The sequence below is a fragment of the Erpetoichthys calabaricus genome, chromosome 17 (genome assembly GCF_900747795.2).
Source record: "Erpetoichthys calabaricus chromosome 17, fErpCal1.3, whole genome shotgun sequence".
In the NCBI taxonomy this organism is placed as follows: Eukaryota; Metazoa; Chordata; class Cladistia; order Polypteriformes; family Polypteridae; genus Erpetoichthys; species Erpetoichthys calabaricus.
In genome coordinates, this window is record NC_041410.2 from 24808163 (window position 1) to 24834844 (window position 26682).

Sequence of the window (26682 nt, forward strand, 5' to 3'; positions counted from 1 at the left end):
TGTTGTGCCTGTGGGGATTACAGGGAAGATGTGCCCCACAGGTGAAGAAAAATAAAAGTCTTTTGTGTTTTTACACGTGCCTCCGTGTGAGTCTGTGCCTGGTCGGGTGCAATATAGCTCCTTTGTTACACCTCTTATTCAGTTGTGCATTTGGATCTTCCCCTTCGTTTTCTCTCCATGTTAGGTCCAGTTTGCTGTCTTGTCTCAAGGCAGTAATAGACACCTTTGTAGGATATCTTCAGCTCTTGGCAATTTGTGAAATAGAATAACTTTCATTCTGAAAAATAATAATAATAATAATAATAATAATAGACTGACATGTTTCATTTTGCTTTTTCATTTTTTAACCATTTTTGAACCCAGAACTGAACTTTAGGAATGCCAGTAGCTTGCAACCCAAGTGAACAGGCTAACAGGTTTTGGTAGTGCTAATCCAATTACAAAAATTTCTCTAATAACCAATTAGTATTTATACAAGACTAATTAAGGATAAGGTAGGGGAGTTGACAACGACAACACTGAAGTGTTGCTTTGGTGTCATATGTGAATAATTAATGTCAAAAGAGTCATATCAAAAAAGTAATAGCCATTAAAAACACTGCTAATAACTTGTTTGTATTTTAAATTAATTTAGATGTATTTTGATATAAAAGGTATCAATTTTTATCAAAAACATTACATTTTCTGGGTGTGTCCAGACTTTTTCTAGTCTCTAGTCCCTTTGAATTAAGGATTTTTTTTTTTAACCCAAGTGATATTTTGTGTTGTATGGCCCTCTGCTGTTGGCTAAAAAAAGAATTCCGGTTAAGCAGGTAATTGAGTTTTTATATTCAAAAAAAAAAAATCTTGTCTTCTCCCAAAAACGAATAGCCACACCCATCGCTCACCTGTGGCCCGTATGCATCACACACGTACAGCAGCCAGCCCCGAAGTGACAGTACGGAGGCGGTACGGCAAGTGTCAGGTGAGACAGGGAGGAACGGGACAGTGGTAGCGCGGATCTCCGACTCCAACCGGTTTGGAAGTGAAAAAAGGGGGTAGGAAGCTAATTGAAAAGCGAAAGAGGAGGACGTTAGGCTTGAGGAAGCTGAATAACAAGAGGCTTGAAGAGAGAGAGAGCCGCGAATTTGCACTTCATTGGAGTCGGTCATGCGCTAGACGAAAAGTTTGAAAACCAAAAGTTTGACTTTTTAAAAATTATTATATCGTGTTGGTGACGGAGAGAGGAAACCAGACAGAAAACTCAAGAAGTACTCCGGATCGGAATTGAAACATGGGGAGCGTGGCGCACTACGAGCCGCAGGTGAGTCTCGAATCTGTTTGTCGCCTTCCCCTGAGGCGATGTGGGCAGTGAGCTCTGAAGGGAGTTGACTGTTTAAAAGAATTTGCTTCACACTAGTGCACCATAACAATTAATCGTATAGAGAGAAAGGAAAGGTGGAATATTGCTTAAGCGCTGCACTAACACTTAATCCGAATGTTCTGATTGCTGTCTAAAATATTATCAAGTTGTCCGGTTAAAGAGTAGCCTACTAGCCTACTTAAAACGAAGTACTGTGAGCACTGCATGTGTTGCCTTCAGTCGCAAATGTCATTCTAGTCAACATATTTACGCTCATTATTGCCCTTAATAAAGGTTATGTCAAATTTAAAAGTGATTGCACGCCCCTAAGTGTATTTATTTATTTATTTTTTCACTAGAAGGATAGGATGTGCCTAAGAGGCCATGGTAAGACGCAGAGTATCTACAGCATCTCGGATATTTAATATCATGATGAACCAAAAGATACAAAATGGGTGATGATGGCATTGAAGGTGCCCCATTTAGTAATTACTTTTTGTTTAACATCGTTCTTCTGTCTTAACTTTGATAATAGAGGCCACTCTTGCTGACTCGCAGTTCTGTTAATATTTCGTTGCTAAACCTTCAGCACTCTTGAGATTAGGACATTAGAAAAATTTTGAGAATCCTACCAATCCCATCTACTCAATTCCTCCAGAGTAGCATTAAATCATATTCTGAATGTCCCTAGAGGCCTACTGTCCACTCCACTACCTGGTAACTTTCTGGACTTGAGATCTCTGTGTGAATAAGTTTCCAGCAGTGTCCCCATGTTCTTGTTGCACTAATTTTAAAGTAACAGTTTCAAACCACTGTAATAATTCTTTTTATAATTTTAAACATTTCAATCATGTTGCCTCTTAATCTCATTTGCTTGTACTGAAAATGTTCAACCTCTTTAGTCTTTCCTCATAGCTCGTACTTTAGTCCTGAATTCAGCTCTCTAGTGCTCTGCTGCTATGTCTTTTTTGTAGCCAAGAAGTCAAAACCGCAAGTAGTATTCCATGTGTTTAAAACTTTAAACATAATCTCCTTTGACTTGCATTTCTTCACATTGTGCTATATAACCCAACATTATGTTAGCCTTTATAATGACTACTGAACACTGTCGGGAAGTTGATAGTGACGAGTTCACTACAGTGGCTAAATCCTTCAATAATAAGCAGTATTTTCAAGGTTCAGACTTCCCATTGTATATTAAACAGATGTGACAGAAAATATTTATGTCTCAGAGGCACCAATTTGGTGGGCTGGGAAACCCTAACAGTCCACAAAGGGAAGCAAAACTTGACAGAGAGACGCGTCATTACTTACCCGGGACAAGAAGGTTGCACACTGTTCACGTGCAATGGGGAATTTCTTATGAACCCTCTACCAGTGATATTTCAGTTCTGATATTAATTGTAGGTTTAGTTTTTACTTTATTTTATAAAATTAATTTTTATTTTTCTTTACTTCTAGTTTTCAGTGGAGTCAACAGTTTTTATTTAGTTCTTTGTTTAAATTTTTAGTTTTCATTTTATTTAGTTCTGGCCTTTTTACATAATATTTGTACAATTTAGGTTTTTTTTGTTGCAAGACCACAAAGGCTGGCGTACACATATTTCAATGCAAGTAATGTTACAGTCAACAAAATACACTCACAGTTCATAATGCCGTTAAACACAGCTTGACTATCAGTGATCGAACAGATTAAGTGGCCTAATGAGTATAGTCGGCAAGATCAAATGTTTCAACTCAAGAAACCAGTCTGTTCATGCATGTTGCTGTTAAGCTTTAAACCAGTATGCATTTTGAGAGATTTGTTAATGTTGCAACAACGTTCATTGCACAGATAGTCACAGTGAAAATTTTTGCTCGACGAACGCCTGTGATGCAGGTGCACAGACGAGGTCCTCAACCACTGGCACCAGCAGACTATATGTTGACGATTTCTGCTGCCAGTACTGAAGTGCAGTCATGGTGCCAGAGAAGTGCTGGACTGCCACGAAGTACTGATCCAGCTGGTCCTGCACTGAAACTCTAAGACCTACAGGTGCTAGTCATAAAATTAGAATATCATGACAAAGTTGATTTATTTCAGTAATTCCATTCAAAACGTCAAACTTGTATATTAGATTCATTCATTACACACAGACTGATGTTTAATCAGATGTTTATTTCTTTTAATGTTGATGATTATAACTGACAACTAATGAAAGTCCCAAATTCAGTATCTCGGAAAATTAGAATATCAATTAAGACCAATGCAAAAAAAGGATTTTTAGAAATGTTGGCCAACTGAAAGGTATGAATATGAAAAGTATGAGCATGTACAGCACTCAATATTATCATACTCAACTTTGTCATGATATTCTAATTTTATGACCAGCACCTGTATGCTTACCTTCTCCCTTTCTCTTCCTCTTCTTTACTTTAGTCTTGTTTTCCTCATCTAATGCACTTAAAATTGTTGGACGATGTTGAGCTAACTAAGCTCTCAGATTTATAGTATTCTTCCCACTAACTAAAAACCTGCACTCTTTTTCTTCTTCTTGCACGCTACATTTGCTTTTATTATCATCTGCACTGTAATTAAAGTATTTCCACATGTTACTTTCTCACTTTTTACCCACAAACATTTGTGCAAAACTCGCCATTGTCAACCACACGTGCTTACTGCTTCACCCCGACAAACCAAATGTGATCAACAAACAAACCACAGGGTCGTTTACGGAAGTTGCACAACGTGACTATAGTAGGCCCAAGGTACAAGGTCACCGCATAGTAAATGGCGCAACATAACTGAATGCTTAGGGTGAACTACAAACAACCCCTGCACGACTGAACTGGATTGAACGAAAATGTTATTGCTGTTTTTTTTTTTTCGTTTTTACTCAGTTTTCGTTCTCGTTTAAGTACATTCACATATCGCTAATTTTTATTTTTATTTAGTTTTATTTTCTCTGTTTGCCTTAATTTTAATTCTCGTGCTTATACAACGAAAAACAATATCTTTAGTTCTAGTTCTCATTTTTGTTATGAAAATATCACTGCCCTCTACCCAGTAATTAGTCTTGCTGAAGCCAGATGTATAATATATATGTTTAGAGACAACCATGAGTGAATAGTGCTTAAAATTGGGTGGGAACAATAAGACTGCTCATTGAGTGTCACGTGTCTAAACTAATCCAATGCACATCACTTTGGCACTCAAAGTAGGGGCGGTGATTGTGATCTGTAAAAATCAGATGTGCTCTCGTTAACCTGGTCCGACAAACAGCAACCTTCAATACCACCGTAATCTGGGAGAAGGCTGCACAACATTCACCTTCTGACTGCACATCTAAACAAGCAACTGAAGAAATTTATCATTACTGTCTAACTGGAAATTCAAACATGCCATGACAAAATAGCTACACACATTGTATATCCATGGACCATAATACTCTCTAAACTCTTATGTTGTATTGTGATGCAATAATTAAAATTGCAGAAAGATATCTTAGCAGGCAGAGGCCTTCCTCGACTGTATGGAGCGCAGTAGCTGCCAGTGGTCTACTTGTGTCTGTCTGTCTCGACTGTTGCAGCGCTCATTAAAATGTGCAAATTGATTATTAAGCTGCAGTTACCTTTTGCTACTGAGCTCCTGAATGGATAACAGCAAAAGTGGAATGAGGCCTGTCTATTACATAGTTTTTTCTGTTTGTTTATATTGATAGATGGTTGTTTCATCTATATATATATATATATATATATATATATATATATATATATAATTCACTAAGTCCATGGCAAGCAAGACGCATGCAAGACATGGCAAGCAAGACAGAACCACGGCCGCCAACTCACAGAGCCCCGCCCACCAACAATTCACTAAGCAGCCGACCATGCAAAGCAAGACGCACGCAAGTCCATGGCAAGCAAGACGCACGCAAGACAGAGCCGCCCCCGCCCACCAACTCTAAGACCATGGGATACGCACAACAGAGCCCCGCCCGCCAACTCTAACCCTCCTCCCGAGTCCACCCTCGCTCTCGAGGAACGCAACACCTCACTAAACACTGCCTCAGTCGCTTTTGTCTCTGCTACAGTCCACATGCACCTCTGAGCCACGTTGACTTTTTATTGTTCTTTTCGGTTCCGGCTGCTTTTCTATATATAATCCACCAAGTCACCCGACCATGGGATACGCACGCACGCAAGACAGAGCCTCGCCAGCCAACTCTAACCCTCCTTCCCCGTCATGGGGTACGCACAACAGAGCCCCGCCCGCCAACTCTAGCACTTACTGTCGCTGGTTGCATTAACAAGCAACCTTTGTGGCGTCACATGCATGTACTTACACTGATGACAAATATGACAGCTCTTCCTCACGAACAAGATTTTGCAAGATGGGAAAAACGGAACACCTGCAACATTACCTTCACATTGTTTTCCTTTTATTTCTGATTCCATTCAACAACTATGTGGTGACATCGACTTCTCAACTGTGACTCCGGAACAACTCAGTACGCGAGCTATATTAAGCGTCACCAACGAAGACTCGCTACACCTTAATGAATAGGAACTGAAACTTATCCCTACTGACGAAGTAACTTTCGCCAGCGTTGTGCGGGATCATCTGTGACGATGGAGTCATCAACTTTCATTCCCTGAAGAATTTCTTAGTAGTCTTACTCCCACTCACATGCCTCCGCATAAACTCTAACTTAAAATTGGTTCAGTCGTCATGCTTCTCAGAAACCTCATGCCAGCAAGAAGTCTCTGTAAAGGCACTAGACTGACTGTTACCAGCATTCACCGCAATGTACTGGAGTGTAAAACTATCGCAGCTCCTACCTCACAAACTGTCCTTATTCTCCGGATATCCCTGACCCCATCAGATTCAAATTTGCCTTTTACTTTTACACGCAGACAATTTCCTGTTAGATTGGCCTTTGCAATGACAATTAATAAGGCACAGGGACACACTTTCAAAACGATATACCTGTATCTGCCAAAACCAGTTTTCAGTCACGGACAATTGTATGTCGTTCTCTCCAGAGTTCCATCTTTTCATTCACTCACAGTCATATCCTCAAACCCACCCCATTTGGACAACTGTGTCTTTCAGGAAGTGTTCACCCATCAATACATAATTATGCGGCATATGCTACGCCGTGGGTTGGCTAGTAAAATATGTTTCATTTCTACCAACTGAGCTTGAAGGACCAATTGGTGTCCTGTGATTTGTAAATCTTATGTTCTTGTTGTGGTGTTATGATGCATTTCTATTGTAACTTTTCTGCTAGAATTTTCAAAATGAGCCTTATTGTTTGGTTTATTGTAGTCCATGATATTATATATAGAATTATATACAATTAAATATGGTTGCCATTTTATATCTGTGGGATGTCTTATTGTAGACTGTGTGTATGTGTTGCACTTCATTATGCTGTCCTTGTCATGGCCTACTTGTATAATTCTGGGATTCTCAGAATTTTTGTGGGTTATCTTCAATTTGTAAGGATCATGCTATAATTGCCAATGATGTGAAATTCACTCAAAAAAAAATGATGTGAAAGACAAGCACAAGATGACTGTAAAGAGCTAGGGTCTTCAAATGGAACTATTCCCATTATACTTCAGAGTTTGAGCTTTCTGGCCATTGCACTTTAGACGTTTTTGAGAAGATGCTGCACTCTGGAAAGACAACATGGAGGTAAAATGGAGGAACCTTTATAGTGATTGACTTTTGGGAAGGGTAGGTGGATTCTGGTTAGGATCGCTGCTCTTTATCTGTGCCTTCTTGCAAAAACCTGAACAGTATTCAGGGGGTTTAATGGTGGATGGGTATTTCTCTTAGTCATGAACTCACATCCCTTCCTAACTTTATTACTGCTAGGATGTGTTCACCACAAGAAGCATTTTGTGTATTCATGAAAGCAGGCCACACACAATTAAAATGTAAAGCTGAAGAATACTGTTGGATTTGCCGATAGGTGGAACTAAACCTCATATAATTAAGCAGGGCACCCTAAGAGCTGACTGGAGTGAATGAAAATCGATTTGCAGAGATACACTCATACACTCGAAGGCTTTTAATTATGTCTTCTGTTGTGTCCCCACTGGACTGCTATGTCTGAATAGACAATGCATGTGTGGGTGCCACATCATGACGGTAACAATTTTACATTTAAACTACTGCTTAACGCAGCAGGACTTCCAGACGCTGACCCTGGAGAGCGCAGTAGAAGTATTTGTTGTTCATATTGTTTCCTTAATATGTGGCTAATTGCTGCCTTTATTTGACACTCTTGTTTAATGAGGTGGTTTATGTTTATCTATTTCTGTCATACATCAAAACTTTCATTGTGTCTGAAGGTGCCTCAATTTCTTACAAGCAAAAAAAACCCACCTTAGAAGTACGCTGATATGACAGTGCTTACTACACAGGGATCTGTTCCTCGGCAGTTTTCACACTTGCTATTATTTTATTGTCAACAATTTGCTCTGTTCAATGTGCATCTGCAGATCATTTTTTCAGCAGCTAGTTAAAGAATAATAAGCTACCCCATCCAAATAACAATATATCCAGCTGAGAACTCTCTGCGGGTAAAATAACCCACACCATCCCAATTAAGTGCTGGAGACACTTTTCATGCAAGAATACAGTTTACTGGGCAGACTAGAATTGTGACATATATATGGTAAGCTGGCGGAGTCAAAACAGTCCTGGACTCTGAGCCTGATGGGGAACAAGACATCAGATGTGGGATTGCGTATCTGCACACTTTTATATAAAGTTGGAACAAACGTATCATAATGAAAACGAAAAGACGCACCCTGGAATACTGGACTTCTCTTTCAGTATTCACAATTTCTGAAACATGTAGTGGAAAGAGTAGATTATTAAGTTGTAAGGCAGTAAGGTCAAAACAGTCACGGGCATGGACAAAGTCGTATAACCTATCTAATATCAGAGTGTGGCACTGGGAATGTCAACGGCGTTAATAAGAAACACATAACCTGCCCCCCCCCATCTTTATTTCACTGTAGAATACCTGGACTTCTCCTGATTTGTAAGCTGCAATACCCAAAATCCCATTTTGTCACATTAGGAGTTGACAGAGCTGTATTATGTAGAGGCTGCAGGATCAAAGCCAGCCTAGGAGTGTGTGTGTTTGTGTGTGTGTGTGAGAGAGACACTGCACCAGTTGGCAAACTTGTCTGTTCTCCTGCCATTGGAATGTGCTTCCCTGTAAATTGTAATAACATGTTGAGTGCATTACAAATTTTTTCCTTTATCCTATCTATATATATATAAAATCCCTATGTGCGTCCAGGTGTCCGTGTGTGGGTGTCTTCTGGTGAAGTGCGCATGCGCGGGGCACGGTGCTATGCGTGATATTACTGTCAGAGAAAGTTAGAGGCGTTTTACGGAAATACAAACCAGTATTACTGTGAGAGGAAATTAAAGGTACACAATACAGTGACTCATATTACAGCCACATACAAGCCAGTATTACTGTCAGAGGAGATTAAAGGCATATTACCGACGCGCACGCCTGTATTACTGCCAGAGAAAATTAAAGGTATATTACGGACGTACGGACGTATATTACGGACGTACAAGCCAGCGGACGTACAAGACAGTATCCTTCAATAAGGACGCGCTCAAAAGGGCGAGCCTCAAAAGGACGACCTCAATTGGGCGCAGCGAATAAAGGCGCGCGTGAATAAAGATCTGCACCTGTTGCTCTTCACATATTCCAGAGCCATTTGAACTAAATTATCTACGCGCCCTTATTGAATAGAGCCGTACAAGACAGTATTACTGTCACAGAAAATTGAAGACACACAATACACGGCGGCAGCCCACGAAGAACGGTCAGCTCAGCAAGTAAACATCAACAAAAGAAAGGCTGAAAGAAAGAAAAATACGACCAACAAAAAGAATGAGGTCAAAGTCCCTTGCCATTTAATATAGACTGTTCCTACTAATGTTTATGCACTACTGTTCTAGCGCCCGTTATTGTAACGGGCTAAATGACTAGTAGTACTATATTGTATATATGTAATCTTTTTACTTAACCAATAAAAGGTATCAATATGCAAGATTTCAAGACAACTCCGGCTCCTTCTACGGGCAGTTTTGTAATACAGAAACTGGAGTTCCCTGTGTTTATGTAGACACTAGGACAGATACAGGATTGGAAAATCATTAAGTGAGACATTGTAGATGTAAAAAAAATTAATAAACCTCTCCAGGCTAAGATTCATTTATCAAGAGAGGAGAACAATGTATAGTCAAGTTCTTTTGATAAGATAACTGTCCAACAAAGTCTTGTGAAGTTTTTGACGAGTTTAGAAAAATGAGTGCATGGAAAAACTCATCAAAAACTTGATTCCATCTTGCCTGAAGAAGGGGCCGGAGTTGCTTCGAAAGCTTGCATATTGTAATCTTTTTAGTTAGCCAATAAAAGGTGTCATTTTGCTTAACTTCTCATCAAAAACAAGAACAATGTATGGTCAAGATCTTTTGATAACTGTCCAACAAAGTCTTCTGAAGTTTTTGATGAAAATGACATCTTTTATTGGCTAACTAAAAAGATTACAATATACAAGCTTTCGAACCAACTCCGGCCCCTTCTTCAGGCAAGATGGAATCAAGTTTTTGATGAGTTTTTCCATGCACTCATTTTTCTAAACTCGTCAAAAACTTCACAAGACTTTGTTGCACAGTTATCTTATCAAAAGATCTTGACTATACATTGTTCTCCTCTCTTGATAAATGAATCTTAGCCTGGAGAGTTGTATTCATTTTTTACATCTGAGATGTCTCACTTAAAGGTTTTCCTTTAATGGTGTATCTGTCCTAATCTCTATATAAATACAGGGTATTCCAGTTTCTGTATTAAGTCTTTCCTTTACCCTAAAAGATTTTATGAATTTCCATTCATCATTTATTCCAAGAGCCTTATTAACCAAATTCTGCTTGTCCATTTTTTCAAATCTATCAATTCAGTTTCAAAGTGTAAAGGAGATGGGGCCTATCCTGGCAGCACTGTTGAGTGGAGTGTCAGTTCATCATAGTGCTGTGTATGATAAGTGATAATAAATGTATTTATCCATTAGGGGTGTCGTGCAGTTGTTCTTTATAGCAACCTGAAATTAATAACATGTTTGTCTGAAAAAGAGTCCCATCAGAGAGAAGACGTATGAGGATTTGTGGTTTAGTTTTTGGTGGGCTGAGTTTCAGACTACAAGGGTAATATAACAAGGGTGCAATATGAAATTCCACCTTTGGTTAACTGTGCGAAGCTATTAATTTAACTTGTGTTTAAATCACCATGATGTGTATGTGAAATTCTGCGGACTGTATATTTGTGAATGTCACAGTATTAAAGATTTATAGTGTTTCTTAATTGACAGGTTAATGTATGCATTACAAACCAGCATATCACTTTCAATAATTATAATGGTCAGACATATTGCCAGACTTTAAACAATCATCTCCAGTTCAAATGAAAAACCTCCACGCTGCTTGCCTCAAGTCCCTGGTGTGTAGTTTGAATTATTGTACAGGTGCCGACTATGAAGAAAGTGTGTGGAAAAGAAAGTGAAACAGAGCCTCCCATTTGTTATTATTGGATATATTTGTGCCCATCAGGATGGAGGGTTGAGGAATTAATGTTTGCTCTGTAGATGCCTTTTGTTACTACAAATGTCTGAAAACTGCTTACATTTGCAACATATCCAGAACCCACCAAACTCACCCCACATGGCCTAAGAGACATTCATGGATATCGTTTTTTTGAAGCTAAACTAACAAAAATGTTTAATGTGTTTCACTGAAAAGGAACCTGTTCTTAGAAATTAAATTGCCATGACTATAAATCAGTTGAAGCACAAATTTGGCTCCCGTTCCTTCTAAATTCATGGTGGTAGATGTTTTCGCCACATCTCCTGCTTTCTATTTAATATAAAAAGAGACATGTAGTAAATATCACTCATTCACTATGGTGTGTGACTTTATTCCCATTGCAGATGGAATGTGGCCAACTCAGGCTAAAGTGGGCACGAGTACGGTCAACATCAAGAATGTTTTAGAAATAAAAGTGCAACACAAGATCTTTAAATATGTGAAAGGAAAATTAAAATAATACAATGAGTGAAAAGAGCTGGTAATACAAGGTCACTACAGTCTACATAACTACTGTAAGCATATGAAAGTCATGCATTAAAGAAATGCAGCCATGGCTGAGTTAAAAATTAAACACTTCATTCACATTATATGCCTCATTGCTCAATTTTGATTTTATTTATTTCTTTTTTTTGCTCAGATTGGGCTTGCCTATTTTGACAGTTCACATTCATAAGTACTAGTGACTAAAAAAGAGCCGAGTGGTAGCTATGGATCTGGGCTGATACCTGGAAAGCTGCCAGTTCAAATCCCGTGTCTGCCAGAAGGGAGTCTACTCCATTGGGCCCTGGAGCAAAGCCATTATCCTGAAAATTGCTCTGGGGTGCTGTACAATGGCTGACCATGCACTCTGACCTCCAAAGGTCATGTGAAAAGGCAATTTCCCCTCTGGGAATAATAAAGTATATCAAATCAAAAAAATCTGACTGCGATGTGAATGCATTTGTCCTTCAAAACAGAGTGCATGCGAATCTTGATACATTTGTGAAAGAGTCACGTGTGTCACCAACAACAAAAAATTTTTTTAAGACGTCTCATGGCATTAATTTAATAATTAAAAATTAATTAATTAATTTAATAATGCAAAGAGTACGCAACACGTGTTTCGCCCTTATTTGGGCTCATCAGGCGTACACACTGTACTGCTCCCCTTGCGGAGATCAAACCTCGGACGTCAGTGTCAGAGACAAAGTCCCTTCACACTGCACCACGGTGTGTAGTTCGTTTATTTGACAGCCTGTAGATTGGAGTAATTGCAATGAGGGTGAAACACGTGTCGCATACTCTTTGCGTTATTTGACAGTAAACTATGCAACATTCCATGATCTGCTTCTCGCAACTGAAGAGGGCCCCATGGTGGATGTTTGCCGAATGGCAGACCAACCACATGCGTTACCTGGTAGGTAACCACCCATACAATCAGGTCGGGACTCGGACTAAGAATGCAATGAATGTAATTACTCCAATCTACAGGCTGTCAAATAAACGAACTACACGCCATGGCGCAGTGTAAAGGGACTTTGTCTCTGACACTGACGTCCGAGGTTCGATCCCCGCAAGGGGAGCAGTAGAGTGTGTGGGCTACGACTCGCCTTTTCACGGCGAATTTGATATCTGACAGCTTCTTTTTTATTTCTGGCACTGTGCATCTTTGTGAACTTGAGCTTTCGAGTTTCTCCTCCACTCTGTCACTCGATCAGCTTCCTTTTGTTGTTTATACCACTGTTTAAACCAACAAATAGTACATTTTTCCTTGCCTCCTCTTGGTATTCACTGAAATTCTTCTATTTTCCCCCGTGCTTTTGCCATTGTCTTTTCACAGAAAGCTGAGCTTAAGGGCTATTTATATTGATTTGCATATTCAAAGAGGCATAGTTCTGGGAGGAGTTGGGGTGGGGCAGCAGGTGCGTGTGCACGTGCGTTACTTTTCACGCTGACCGGGATATATATAGCAGAAGAATGTGGAAGTTGGTGTATGCACAGATTTATGCATCTGGATTTTTTTGTACGTAAGCACATTTCCGCTTTTGTCCGTACGCCATGTTATAGTGTGAATTTTATGCACGGCGTTATACATGAGGCCCCAGGAATCCAGATTAAAACGTCAGTATCTATCTATCTATCTATCTATCTATCTATCTATCTATCTATCTATCTATCTATCTATCTATCTATCTATCTATCTATCTATCTATCTATCTATCTATCTATCTATCTATCTATCTATCTATCTATCTATCTATCTATCTATCTATCTATCTATCTATCTATCTATCTATAATTTCAGTTTTCATATTGTTAATAACATTTATTTACTGATAATTATTTTTATGTTCTTTGCAAGTTTTGAAGAACCTGAGTTTTAGGGTTGAGCTCTGCTGTACTTTGATGGAGGCCTTTTCTGTACTGCAGTTGGTTAAGGGAAGAGCTAGTGCAGCTGCAGTAAAGAAAACCTTACAAGAAGAATATCTATTGAATGATGTGTCTGTCTCTAATCACCACCACCATAATGGTACACACAGGTGACTTGTAATTGGTAATCCCTTTGTACGGGTTGTTACTGGCAGAGTTCCAAAATGAGCTGGGACACCAGCTGGGCCACCCCATTTTAATTGCAGAATAAGAGAAAATACTGAGTGTCCAGGAAACAGACATGCGCATAGGGGCATCGATTTTATATGCTTCTGACCGGAAGGGGCAGGACTTGCCAAGACAATTTGGCGTGGTCAGATGGTTTCCTGGAGTGTCTTCTCTGAGCTGTGGAGGAGAGACAGGACAGTTAGCGACAGTGCCCCCCTTCATCCTGTGTTGGTATCGCATACCTTACAGAGCCATCAAGGTGATCCTCAGATATGCATGCATGACAAGGTTTTCTGGCCTGGGTGTACCCACAGGGTCTTCATCCCTCTGCTAATCTGGCATTGTGACATTGTGTCAGATGGCAAGAAAGAGTTAATTTATTAGTGAATGACTACTGAGTGATAGCTGATATTCCCTATAAAGATCTATCTATCCCCCAAACCTCCAGCGTGGTGGAATGCAAGCTATATGGAAACCACTTCCTAGATTGAATGCCATTAAACGTTTACCTTAAACTGGCTGCACTGTGGTAGTTGTACATGCATTATAAGGAGGGAGGAGGTTGGAAATGTCAAATTCCCTTATCTTAGGGCAGGATGGTGTGGACATAGGCAGGCCATTATCATTCCTTTTTCTTCATAGTTAATTTGCTCACCAAATTCTAATTAAAAGACTCTCTTCATTCCATCCTTTGTACTTGAGTTACTCCATTTACATTCAAGAAATAAATTCTGCGCACTATCCAAAGGTATGAGGAAATATTAATGGCTAAAGGAATTTAATTACTTCATTTAAGGTCGGTGTAAAAATTACAGATTATATGAGTTAAATATACACAATTTACTAAATGCTGCCAGGCTGTCCAGGTGGTGGTTGTGTCTGAAAGAGAGTAAAGTTAGATCGTCCCATTCCATTTTTGCTTTTGTTTTTTGTTTTTGGTCACTTTTGACAAAGTTACTCCATGACTTAATAAACAATGACATTGTGTTGTCATCTAAAAAAAGGACAAGCTTCTTAGAAAAGTGTCATTTTCTTTCACGGTGTGTGTGTTTGTCATTTCTTCTGAATTCATCTTAGAAATGACGGGTGTTTAATTTTGTGCTGTTTATATATGTTAACGTAAAAAGTCATGTTTACTTCATATTAATTTTCACAGCTGAAAGGACCAAAAATAACACCATGTAATGAAAGTATTTTCAATCAGTTGTGTTTAGTCGACCTCTGATGCTTATTCTGTAGGTGATTTTGTGGGGTAGTAAGGTAGGACTTTCTCCTCGCTTGTTAAGTTGCTGATTTAAGAGGGGTTTTGGGAAACCCATGAAACAGTTTCTTCGTACATTGTCGACATTTCTTGTAAAGATGCTCATTAAATTGTAAGAGTCATCCATTTCAGGAAACTTGTTTCTTTTTTACTTCATAAAACAATTGTATGATGTCCTCAAAAAAGAAAGCTCTTCAATTTTCAAAAGACTTGGCATTGAAGAAGAAGAAGAAGAAATGCAGTGGCTTGACACAGAATTTAAATAAGAAGTTCCAGTATCTGCTCGGTTTAGTTTCTATTTAAGATTTTGAGCTAGAATAAAAACTAGAAGCCATTTTGGTCTCCAGGACTGAACTTGAGCACCCTTGTCCTGATGTTTTGTTCACCCTGCCTGCCCTTTTAAGAAATTATGAGCTTTTTCTTCAAATAATGGATCTAATATTAATGTGGTTTTATGTTTTTTTTTTTCTACCTGGGGAGTTATAGAATTGTAATCAAATATTTTTAATCAATACACGGTAATTTTTACGATTTAATACAAGTATATATTTAAATGAAGTCATATCAATGAATTATTAAAAGTATAAAGAAAAGAACTGGAGGTAACTAAAGGGTTGAGCATGTTGAGGGTTGCCTCATCTTACAGGAACAACCGAAAAAATTACTAAGGTTAAAATGAAGTAAATGACTAATAAACACCCCCATAAAACACGATGACAAATAGTGAGAAAGCCTAAACACCCCAGTTGTTAAGCGATTATAACAACAATAGGAAATCCTGTAGGACGCCCCTATTAACTAAGCAATGTTTGTATACATGTCAGCTCTTCCATTATTGTAAAGTCACTGGTGGCCATAGTCAATTGGTTAATATGATAGAATTCTGCTTATTAAGAATCCAATGATGTGAGGGAGGTCTGCGGAATGGTGAGGATGCAAGGAGTAGAGTTGGCGAAGGTGGATGAGTTTAAACACTTGGGATCAACAGTACAGAGTAATGGGGATTGTGGAGGAGAGGTGAAGAAGAGAGTACAGGCAGGGTGGAATGGGTGAAGAAGAGTGTCAGGAGTGACTTATAACAGACGGATATCAGCAAGAGTGAAAGGAAAGGTCTAGAGGACGATAGTGAGACCAGCTATGTTATATGGTTTGGAGATGGTGGCACAGACCAGAAAGAAGGAGACAGAGCTGGAGGTAGCAGAGTTAAAGATGCTAAGCTTTGCATTGAGTGTGACGAGGATGGACAGGATTAGAAATGAGTACATTAGAGGGTCAGCTCAAGTTGGACGGTTTAGAGACAAAGTCAGAGAGGCGAGATTGTGTTGGTTTGGACATGTGCAGAGGAGAGCTGCTGGGTATATTGGGAGAAGGATGCTAAGGATAGAGCTGCCGGGCAAGAGAAAAAGAGGAAGGCCTAAGAGGAAGTTTATGGATGTGGTGAGGAAGACATGATGGTGGTGGGTGTTGACAGAGCGAGATATAGAGGACAGAAAGATATGGAAGAAGATGATCCGCTGTGGCCAACCCTAACGGGAGCAGATGAAAGAAGTAGAAGAGTCAAATGATGTGATGTATTAGATAAGGTAACGATAATAGAAAAGTATAAAAGGTAATGAATTGTATTAATGATTGCTCACTCCATGGACTGAGACATTTGTGCATATCCATTGTTCTGTATTTTCTTCTGGTCTCTGAGAATGACTTCTTTGAAAACAGAGGAAAGGTTTTTTCTACAACATGGTGTAGCCTGGTTTGAAGCCGTAATGGGTCTCTATGTCCTGCTTTTGTAGATCCTTCTTTGTGTTCAGTGTAAAAGTTAATGTGGTGTTGAAATCCCAGACACACTTCACTTTGGTCAAAGCCCAAATATCATAAAGGATTTTAATAAATTTTGCTCAATATCCCCTGCTGGGGTTGGTCTCCAAACTCTTTTGGTCAGTCTTTTGGTCCACCGAGGTGCAGATTGGCTGCAGTTTTTAAGCTGAGAGTGCAGGCCCAAGATAATGAATGGGTCACCTGCTGCTGTGTTATTAGTGCAGTGTAACTGGTAAGAAATGAACTTCAGACCACAATGACCCATCTTATTTTGTTATCCCAAAGTTTTTATTGTACAAATATACACGTTTTAAAGGTGTTTTTATAACATGAAATATGACTGATCGTGTCTAAGACTTGCTCAGGATGTAGTTTAGGTGTTACTTGTTTTACACATCACAAACTGTATGTGTCAATGCATGCTGGTGTAGATGATGTTGCAACACTTGAGAAAGGTGGAAAGGCCACAGGCTAGTCCTGAGTTTCACCTGATGGTCTCGCCCCCTCATCTTTCTGCTTTTTCAAGAACAGGAAAATTCCCCTCATTATGGAAGCAGCCCTCTGTGTCATCAGTGGGCTGTGTAATAAAAAAACTTGAGTTTCGCAAGTGCACAGCAGAGGTCCTGGCCCAGTGCTTTTGCATGACACACGTATTTTGTTTTTCCTTCTCGTCCTCCTCCTTTTTGGGCTTGTTGTAGCGTGTCCCTCTCACTGCGTCTTTCATTTAAAAACACGTGTAATGTTTAACTTATTCATTGACTGGAGCTGCCACGAAAAGGTAAGGTGCCTTCCTTTTTGGTCATGCATTTTATAATGTACTCATTTCCCTTGGCCTTGTATACAGTTTGAAATTGTAAAATTTGAACAAACTTTGCTTGAGCTCTTCTGTGTCAGTATCTATTCTTTAATGTGACTTATCTTATTTTTAAGGAAGTGCTTTTAAAATGGGACAGTTTATGTACAAATACTTTAGAAAATATTGAAAAGAGTTCCTTGTGCAGTGCTGTAAAACATCTGGAGCCATATTGAGTAAAGAAATGATTTAAGTAGAGACTGGCACATAGATGTCTTTGGGCAGGCTGTGAAAATTCAGGCCTACCTGGACAAATTGAATTGTCCTCTATTCTGAGTTGGGTTCTCCATCTGCTGATGTGCAAAACTGTACTATAGGTGAGAAAATATGGAAAATGGGTGCTGCAACACACCGTGAAAGATCTGCAGTTCAGGACCTTGTTTATTAAACAAAAAAGTTACAGAATTTACAGCAGGTTTCAGTCCCACCCTAAGTCGTGTGTTGACATGCGACTACATTTACCACTGATTAGTAGCCATAGAGCTGCTGTGAGCTGGATCCACTGAAGCCCTTCTGTGTCTTGACTGCTGTGAAATTCTGAATGGGCTCACTGGGGGTCTCTGTGCGTGTGTGTGACTGGAGACCCATTCTGGGCTGGCTTCTGCATTGAACCTGATGACCAGAATTGACAACAATCCTTGAAAACCACCACCAAAGTGACTTTGAATTTGTTTAGTAGGTGTGAGAATGTAATGTTTTTTTTTTAAAAACCAAAATAAATATGGCTAATGATTTAGGAATGGTGTATAAATAAGCTGATGATCATTAGATCCCATCAATGTATTTGATAACTTGGGTTTTGAGGACACTGAGGTCAGACTCCTCAGTTGCTGCTGTTACTTGCCAGATTAGTCATATTCATCTTGATCTTCCCAAGGTGGTTTCCTGGCGTAAGTAGTGCTGCCAGGATATTCTTCATCCCCAATGACTCTGAACTGGATTGAGCAAGTTTTGGAAAATTATATATGTTGTACTTATTTTTACAGTGTATAGTGCCTTTTATACAGATTCGAATTGCAAAGCTCCTGACAAATCATTCCAAATGAATATTGCAACATTAGAGGATTTGAACAGCACAGGACTTGTGGAGCAATACAGAGAGAATACACTTATGTGAAATATTCTTTTGTAATGAGTATTATAAAGGCAGGCAACAGCCTGGAAACCCCACTTAATTTGAGGCCAGTCTTCAGCAAAACAAATGGAGGAAAAAAATCAATTAAGTAATGGAAGAACCAATGGCCCAGTATTTTTTAGAGCTTTTTCTTGAGGAGAGATCCATCCGGTAAGAGAGCATGGTTCAGAATGACCACCGATTTCTGACTGTCTCCACTCTTACATAGTAGAAGGACTGTCATGGAAAAACTCCATTTTCAAAGAAGTCATTCACGGAGACCCGATGAGAATGCAGAACAATACTTTATTTGCACATAGATATGCACAAATGTCTCAGTGCATGGCTTCATTCTCTTTTGTACTATTCCATTACCATTATCTTATCTAATACATCACATCATCTAACTCTTAATATGCAGAATTCTATCATGTTAACCAATCAACTGCAGCCACCAATAATTTTGTATACATGTCGATTCTTCCATTATTCTAAACATCGCTTTGTTAATAGGAGTGTCTTACATTTTTCCAATTGATCTTATCGCTGCTTCATAACAGGTGTGTTTGGGCTTTCACACTTGTTTGTCCTCGCATTTTAAGAGGGTGTTCATTATTCATTCACTTCATTTGAACCTTAGTAATTCTGCTGGTAGCTCCTCTACGATGAGGCAAAAGCCTCACATGCCTAAGCTTAAAATAACATTTAGTTAGCTGTTTAGTTAACTTCAGCCCTTTTCCTTTTATTTTAATAATTTATTGTTACAACATCATTTAAGCATAGTAATAAATTGTCAAAGATTATATATTAAATAAGGATTCCATAGGACCTGAAGAAGCAGGGCTTCTAATCAAAGAGTGGAAGTGACATCGTGGTTCGCCCAGATTGTCTCCTTTCATTCTTGGGGCCAAAAGTCAAAGGCTTTTGCCAACTGTGTCACATGTTCTCCTTTCCTGTTATTCTCACCTGATCCGAGCCTGACGAGAATTCCTTAAGGCTTGTATGTATGACAATGTACGTATGAAAATACAGTCCATTTTCTCTGCAAGGTTTAATGTAATGGGAACATAGAAACAGGAGTGAGGAGTATAATTGGGTAGGTTGATGTTTTCTGTTAAGTAAATGGATGTTGTCGTGAAGAAGGGGGAGTCCAGGGACCCTTATGTGTTATTAACTGGCACTGATGTGTGAGAAGGCTGTAAATGGAGGACAGAATGTGCTAGAAGTGGCTGAGTCAAGGTTGCAGGCAGAAAGTATTGGTGGGAACAGTGACAACTGGATGAGTGGGCCTAGATTACTCCCCCGGATCCACTGTTGACAGTAATCAGGGGAAGGACCAACACAAGCAGGTTAGGGTGGAAGTTCGTGCAGGCTTGGAGGAAGTTCGTGCAGGCTTGGAGGAAGTTTGGGCTAGCAGAATAACAAGGTTAGGCTAGCAAGGAACATGAAGAGATGGGGGGGCGGGGTGCACTGCAGAGAAAAATCAATTGGGCTGACATCTGGCAAAATTTTTAATCTAAGCAGTCTATGATGGCCTGTCAAGTCCTGCTAAAATGCACATAAGGGCAAAAGTGAAACACCATGTTGTCAATTCTTTTTTCTTTGTAGCTGCTTAAATAACCCTTGGGGAAGGGTGCTACTGTTGGAGCCATGACCAGGTGCTTAAAGCAGTTGCTTACATTGTAGCCACAGCTCTCATCACTAACATGTACAAGCTGAAGTTGGGATAGACCATCAGATTTGTCAAAGCTTGGGAGAGCATCCCTCTGCAGCCAAAAGAAAAGTCATGTCTCCATAAAGATCACCTCAAACTGGAAGTTGAGAGCTGACCTTGGCAAACAACTCTGTTCTCAAGCACATATAATATCAACAGTGCTTCATCCAGACATGAGTATTATCTGTTAAGATATCCAGAAATCAGATATGACCTAGGAAGAGCATGTGAAAGGAGCCAACAAAAAAAATCCCCGCCAAACACCAAGAACATGTGAGGTAGCGGCATAAGGAGGGCTGCCAGGCCTGTTGTGAGCACTAACTCTTTTGGGCATAATCGGGGAAGAAAAAAGGGAAGGTAATTAGAATGAGTACCAAAAATGAGAGAGCCACTTGGTGGCTTTGAATTAAGATGGATGACTCCTGGACAATCATTAGTTTGATGCAAGTTGGAGCTGGATCAACCCAGAGTGGGTTGCCCCTTTGATAGACCAGAAACCCTCAAGAACGCCATGCTACATCCCTGATGATGCATCCCAGCACATCCATAGGATGTATTTTACATTCTAAGTTTTGTATTTGATTACTAAAACTGCTTCACAACCAGAATGATAGTCATATGGGAACCAATGCAGGATTCAAAGAAGCTAGTGGTGTGGATTTACGTATTGGAAAATCATCCATCCATTTCTTGGTCTGCTTTTTCAATTAAGGGTTGCATGACATCATTGCCCATCTCCAGAAACTTTGGATGGGTGATGTGAAGCAATTCTGTATGTAGTGCTAATCCATCGCAGTGTGAACGCATACCCGCGATCACTCTTAAGAGCCCAGTTTAGGGTTATACATTCATGTTACTTGCATGCACCAAGACATGGAGAGAAAATGCAAACTCCACTCCAAACTTCAGGACTTTGGAACTGTGAGGCAGCAGCAGTAACCCTCAAGCACCATCTTTAAAAACTGACTTTTTATGTTGTTGAATGTATAGTTAAGTGTTATATGGCTCACTTATGTTTGCATTCATTCAAAGAAAGACTACAGGGAAAGGAAGTAACATTCTGACGGATTTGGATTAGGATTGCCATCTGTGAAGCTATTTGATTTGGTGTTTTTAATGGATGAGAGCTTCTAACTCACCTCTGTTAATGATTCACTTACAGTATGTTATAAAAGGACTCCAGTGTGAATTTTAAACGTGGGAAGCCCTGATGTGTCATTTCCTACATTCATACAGCTTAAAACCTTCACATCCCAAGCCACTGCTGTTACTTCAGGTGTGCCCCAGGGCTCTGTCCTGAGACCTTTTCTTTTTATTATTTACCTTCTTCCCCTTGGCAATATTTTTCGCAAATATAACATTAATTTTCACTGTTATGCTGATGACACCCAGCTCTACCTTACTAGTAAATCCACCTCCTCTTTTCCACCACCCTCGCTTATTGACTGCATTTCTGAAATTAAATCCTGGTTTTCTTCAAATTTTCTTAAATTAAACCGTGAAAAAACTGAGGTTCTCCTCATTGGTTCAAAATCATCATTATCCAAAACCAATAATCTTTCTCTTATTATTGATAACTCTGTTGTTTCCCCCTCATCTCAGGTCCAGATTGTGGGTGTCATCCTCGACAGTACTCTATCTTTCCAATGTCACATTAATAACATCACCCGGTCTGCTTACTTCCACCTACATAATATTAATCGCATTCGCCCCTCCCTCACTCCCCATACCACTGCCATTCTTGTTCATAGTCTTGTCACTTTTCGGCTGGACTACTGCAATTCAACTCTTCTTTGGTCTCCCTAATAAATCTCTTCATAAGCTTCAGTAAGTCCAGAATTCTGCAGCATGTATCATCACTAGAAACCCATCTATTCACCATATTACTCCGGTCTTGCAGCAGCTTCATTGGCTCCCGATCAAGTTTCGTACTGATTTTAAGATTCTGCTATTAACATTTAAGGCCATCCATAACCTCGACTCTCCATATCTGTCTGACCTTTTTCATGTTGCCGTTCCATTCTGTAACCTTAGATCCTCTTCCTCCACCCATCTGACTGTCCCTCCCGCCCGTCTAACCACCATGGGGAGCAGAGCTTTCAGCTGTTCTGCTCCCAAGCTCTGGAATTCATTACCTGCGGAGCTCCGAAACATCAAATCATATTCATTTTTCAAATGCAAACTTAAAACGCATCTGTTTAAAATGGTTTTTTCTTTTTCCTTCTGATTAGAGTGGTTTTGTTTGGTTTTAATTTTTAGATTTTCTGATGTTTTAAGTTGTTTATAATTGTGTCTTTTTATTTATTTATTGTTTTGTTTGGTGTCCTTGAGTTCTCTGAAAGGTGCCTTGTATAAATAAAATGTATTATTATTATTATTAAAGGGTGAAAAGTGGAGTACCATGAATTCATCGTGGAACTGAGGCTAGTTAACACGTTAAGCAGAGACATCCTTCAAGTTATTACACGTCTGAGACTGGAAACAGCCGTGGCCTGCAAAGCACATACTGTAGTGCAGCTAATTGGTCGTTCTGTATGCTGCTCATTACAAGGGAAAGCCTCCTCTTTAATCTCTTTATAAAAGTATTATCTTATAACCCATACAAGGAAGAAACCCGAGAGGATGTGAAGTACACAAAGCCCTGGTACTGCTTCTGATAGCTGTCGGCTTAAGTACTTCCTTAAACTGAATGAACTGAGTGGCCATCTGTAACCTGAGTGCTACAGGGCTTGTACAGTATGGGCAGTGGTTCCTATTCCAGTCCAAACTTAACCTTTTAAGTTCCTTGTTGACCATTTATTAAATGTTTGGTTAATTGTCATGTGCTATTGCAGTTTCTTTTTTTACTAGCTCATTTTACAAGGGAGGTGCCTCATGTTTTTAAAATTTGCTTACTCTTAGAAATGTGAGAATTTGTAAAACACATTATCCATCAATGCATCCATTATCCAACCCACTATATCCTAACTACAGGGTCACGGGGGTCTGCTGGAGCCAATCCCAGCCAACACAGGGTGCAAGGCAGGAAACAAATCCCGGACAGGGAGCCAGCCCACCGCAGAGCTAAAACACATTATAAACATTCGAATTCAAGGAATCATGGTGTCATTTCTGATCCCTCCCTTTCTTATTCCACCCACATAAACCACATTAAGAAACTTTCTTACTTTCACCTCCATAACATATCCCATATTCATTCATTCCTCTCCTTTTGTAATGCTGAGAAACTTGTCCATGCTTTTATCACCTCCCTCATCGATTATTGTAACTCCCTCCTGGCAGGTGGCGCTTGTAAATTTATATCACAGCTCCAATTGATTCAAAACTCTGCTGCAAGTGTCCTAACATGAACCAGCAACAGTGAGCACATAACACCCATCCTGCTGCGCCTTCACTCACTCGCTGTGTCTTTCAGGATCGAATATAAACTTCTATCAATAACCTACAAAGCTTTTAATGGCCCACATCAGCTCCCTTCTTCATCACTATACCCCTGTTCATCCACTAAGGTCTTCAGATTCTGGAAATCACGTTGTGTCCCACACTGGTGTGCACTCTGTGAGTGACAGAGCCTTCAGCTGTATAGTGCCCAGACTTTGAAATTACCTCCCTAAATTAATATGATCTGCTGACTCAATTCATTCTTTTTTAAAACAACTAAAAACTCATTTGTCCAAAAAGGCTTTTTATTTAATGTAACATTCTGCCCATTATTTCAGTTTACCTTTCTGTCCTGTTGCTCAGAATAATTTGTGTGTGTTATATCACAAATTTGTTCAGGCTTTTCCTCTATTATTGAATTTAGTATTTTGCTCTGGTTTATTGTCCTTTATTCTATTTAATTCTTTCTATATTCTCTGTATCTGTTTTAGTGTTCTATACCAGGGGTAGGCAATGTCGGTCCTGGTGAGCCGCAGTGGCTACAGGTTTTCATTCCAACCCAATTGCTTAATTAGAAACCAATCATTGCCAATCTCAGACCTTATTTAATTTTATGGCTTGTTAGTCTGTGCAATGTAAGGCTCTTATATCGTAGATTTTTTTCCTTTCCAAGGATATCATCCAAATGATATGAAGCCTAAAACAGATCATTTTCAGTCTGTCACATTTTTCTATTAAGTGTTTTATTAAATCAAACAGTGCATGATGAACACACACAGATGTAATTGGAAAAAAGCTAGCTGGAGAACTGCTGGCTGCTTTGTCTTTTACATCTTATTGCTAATAAGGAGCAATTAAAACACTGAATGCAGCAGTTTAAGATTGAAATAAGCAATTAAGGTTGGAGAACCTTAACAAGCGAGACCACTAAAATGAAGCATCAAAATGTCACTTAAGCAATATGTGCTTCATCAGCAATAATTGAGTTCTCGTTAAGGAACTGGGTTGGAACAAAAACCTGCACATACTGCGACTCACCAGGACCGACGTTGCCTACCCCTGCTCTATACAGATGTTGCATATACCCTGCTGTTCTTTCTGAGACTCTTTGAAGCACCTTGAGCATGGGAAAGGCGCTATATAAATAAAATATATTATTGTTATTATTAACACAAATTTGCTGTGGAAATTGGCTTAAAGTTACAGAAAATTTCAACCATCTGTAAATCCTACATAGATTTTTTTAATGTTTAATGAAGTGAACTGAAAAGCTCATTGCTTTGCACATTTCAGTGATGCATCAGTCACATTCTGATGTGTCCATCCCTCTATTTTCTAAATCTGGTTGCCCTACGACTGTAACAGAGCAGGGTTGGTATAATTGATGTGTGATGGTCTCTGGAATGTCTCCTCCAAATCAGCACACAGCTCAAGGGGATGGCTCTAGGACATCTAAACTGGCTTATAAGTCAGTCATGAATAAGGACACAAATACCTTTAAGACCCAAAGCACTATGTTTTTATGTTTGTTTGTCTACGTATTTAAATTGTGACAAATAAGCACTTTATTTTAACAAGTTACAGAATGTATGCATGGTGTAACATTCGGGTGTGACTTAGTGAAATGATAGTGAACTGGAGTCTTTTCTGTTATTTCCTTGCTTCATCAAAAAGACAGATATTGTATTGCTGTTTTTTTAAATGTTTTACAACAGGGTTATGTGGGACGTATGATGGAGATTTGCTTAAATCAACATGCCGCTGTTTGTACAGATAAACATAAGCACCAGGTACCCACACACTACCATCTCAATCACTGTAGTGTCGACTACTGTTGATCTGTCTACCAGCAGGAGCATCTATGGGCCTTGTACAATGAGAAAATACAGTATAGTGTACAACATATTCACATTGAAATAACTGATTGTGAAACAGTGAGCTAATCGGAGACTGAAATTGTCCACAGTATTTCACTATCTGTTTTAAAGTTTGACGATGTGCAAGTGAGATTTACCTTAGGCAGGACAGATTATGGCATCCATTGATCCATCCATCCATCTATCCTCTAAACCCGCTTTTGCAGGACATGGGGTCAGCTGGAGCCTGTCCTAGCAAGCAACGGGCACAGGCAGAAAAAACCCCAGGACAGGGCTCCAGTCGATTACTGGGTGAACACACACACACTTTAGGGGACAATTGAGCATTGTCACTTCATCTAACCTGCACATTTTTGCACTGTGGAAGGAAACTGGAGCAAATCCACATGCATACTCCACTTGGGAAGCATCCATGATGTGACCCCCATAGTCCTTACATCCTGGCAGCAGTGCTACTGCTGTATCATCATGACTCTGTTTCTTTGATTAACATAATGTGGAGGATGGCCAGGGTTCATGCCCGGCCAGGATGTCCCTTCTACTTGTATTCCGGGGGAGCAGCCATGGACTCCTCAATACCTCCCCCTGGATGCTTGGTGGCAGCCTCCCTGGTTGATAATGACTCAGTTTCCCACAGGGTTTCATGGGAGATGGAGTTCTTCCCAACCCTGTGGGGACCTGGGATGGCCGCCAGGGGGCAAGACAGAGATTGTTAAGCCCAGCTGGTCTAATCATGGGCCCCACATGGGAATGCAATTGGGAACAGGTGAGCACTCCCAGGAGGACCATAAAAGAAGCCAGCAACCACCACTCAGGGCCAGAATCGGGAGGAAGAGGACGAGGTGCCTGAGAGGAGTGGTGGTGCCAACGGAAGGATTGCTGTCTTGAGAAAGAGGTACTTTGGGACCGTGTTATACCTGTGGGGTTCACTGGGAGGACGTGCCCCACTGGTGAAGATAAAGATTTATTTGTGTTGTGTTAAGTGCTTGTTGGACTGTGTTGGGCCTGTGGGACACGGGGAAGACGTGCCCCACGGCTGAAGAGAAAATAAAGACTTGTGTTCAATTTATACGTGCCT

The 26682-nt window shown here is 39.8% G+C and overlaps 1 protein-coding gene across 1 annotated transcript in view; it reads left to right on the forward strand.

Moving 5' to 3' along the window:
- Positions 1 to 924: 924 nt before the first annotated feature.
- Positions 925 to 26682, forward strand: part of st14 (ST14 transmembrane serine protease matriptase) — a 98313-nt gene continuing 72555 nt past the window's right edge. Inside the window, exon 1 of the mRNA XM_028822467.2 lies at positions 925 to 1303. Coding sequence (XP_028678300.1) covers positions 1274 to 1303 — 30 coding nt within the window. The 5' untranslated portion in view covers positions 925 to 1273. The remainder of the gene's footprint in view (positions 1304 to 26682) is intronic.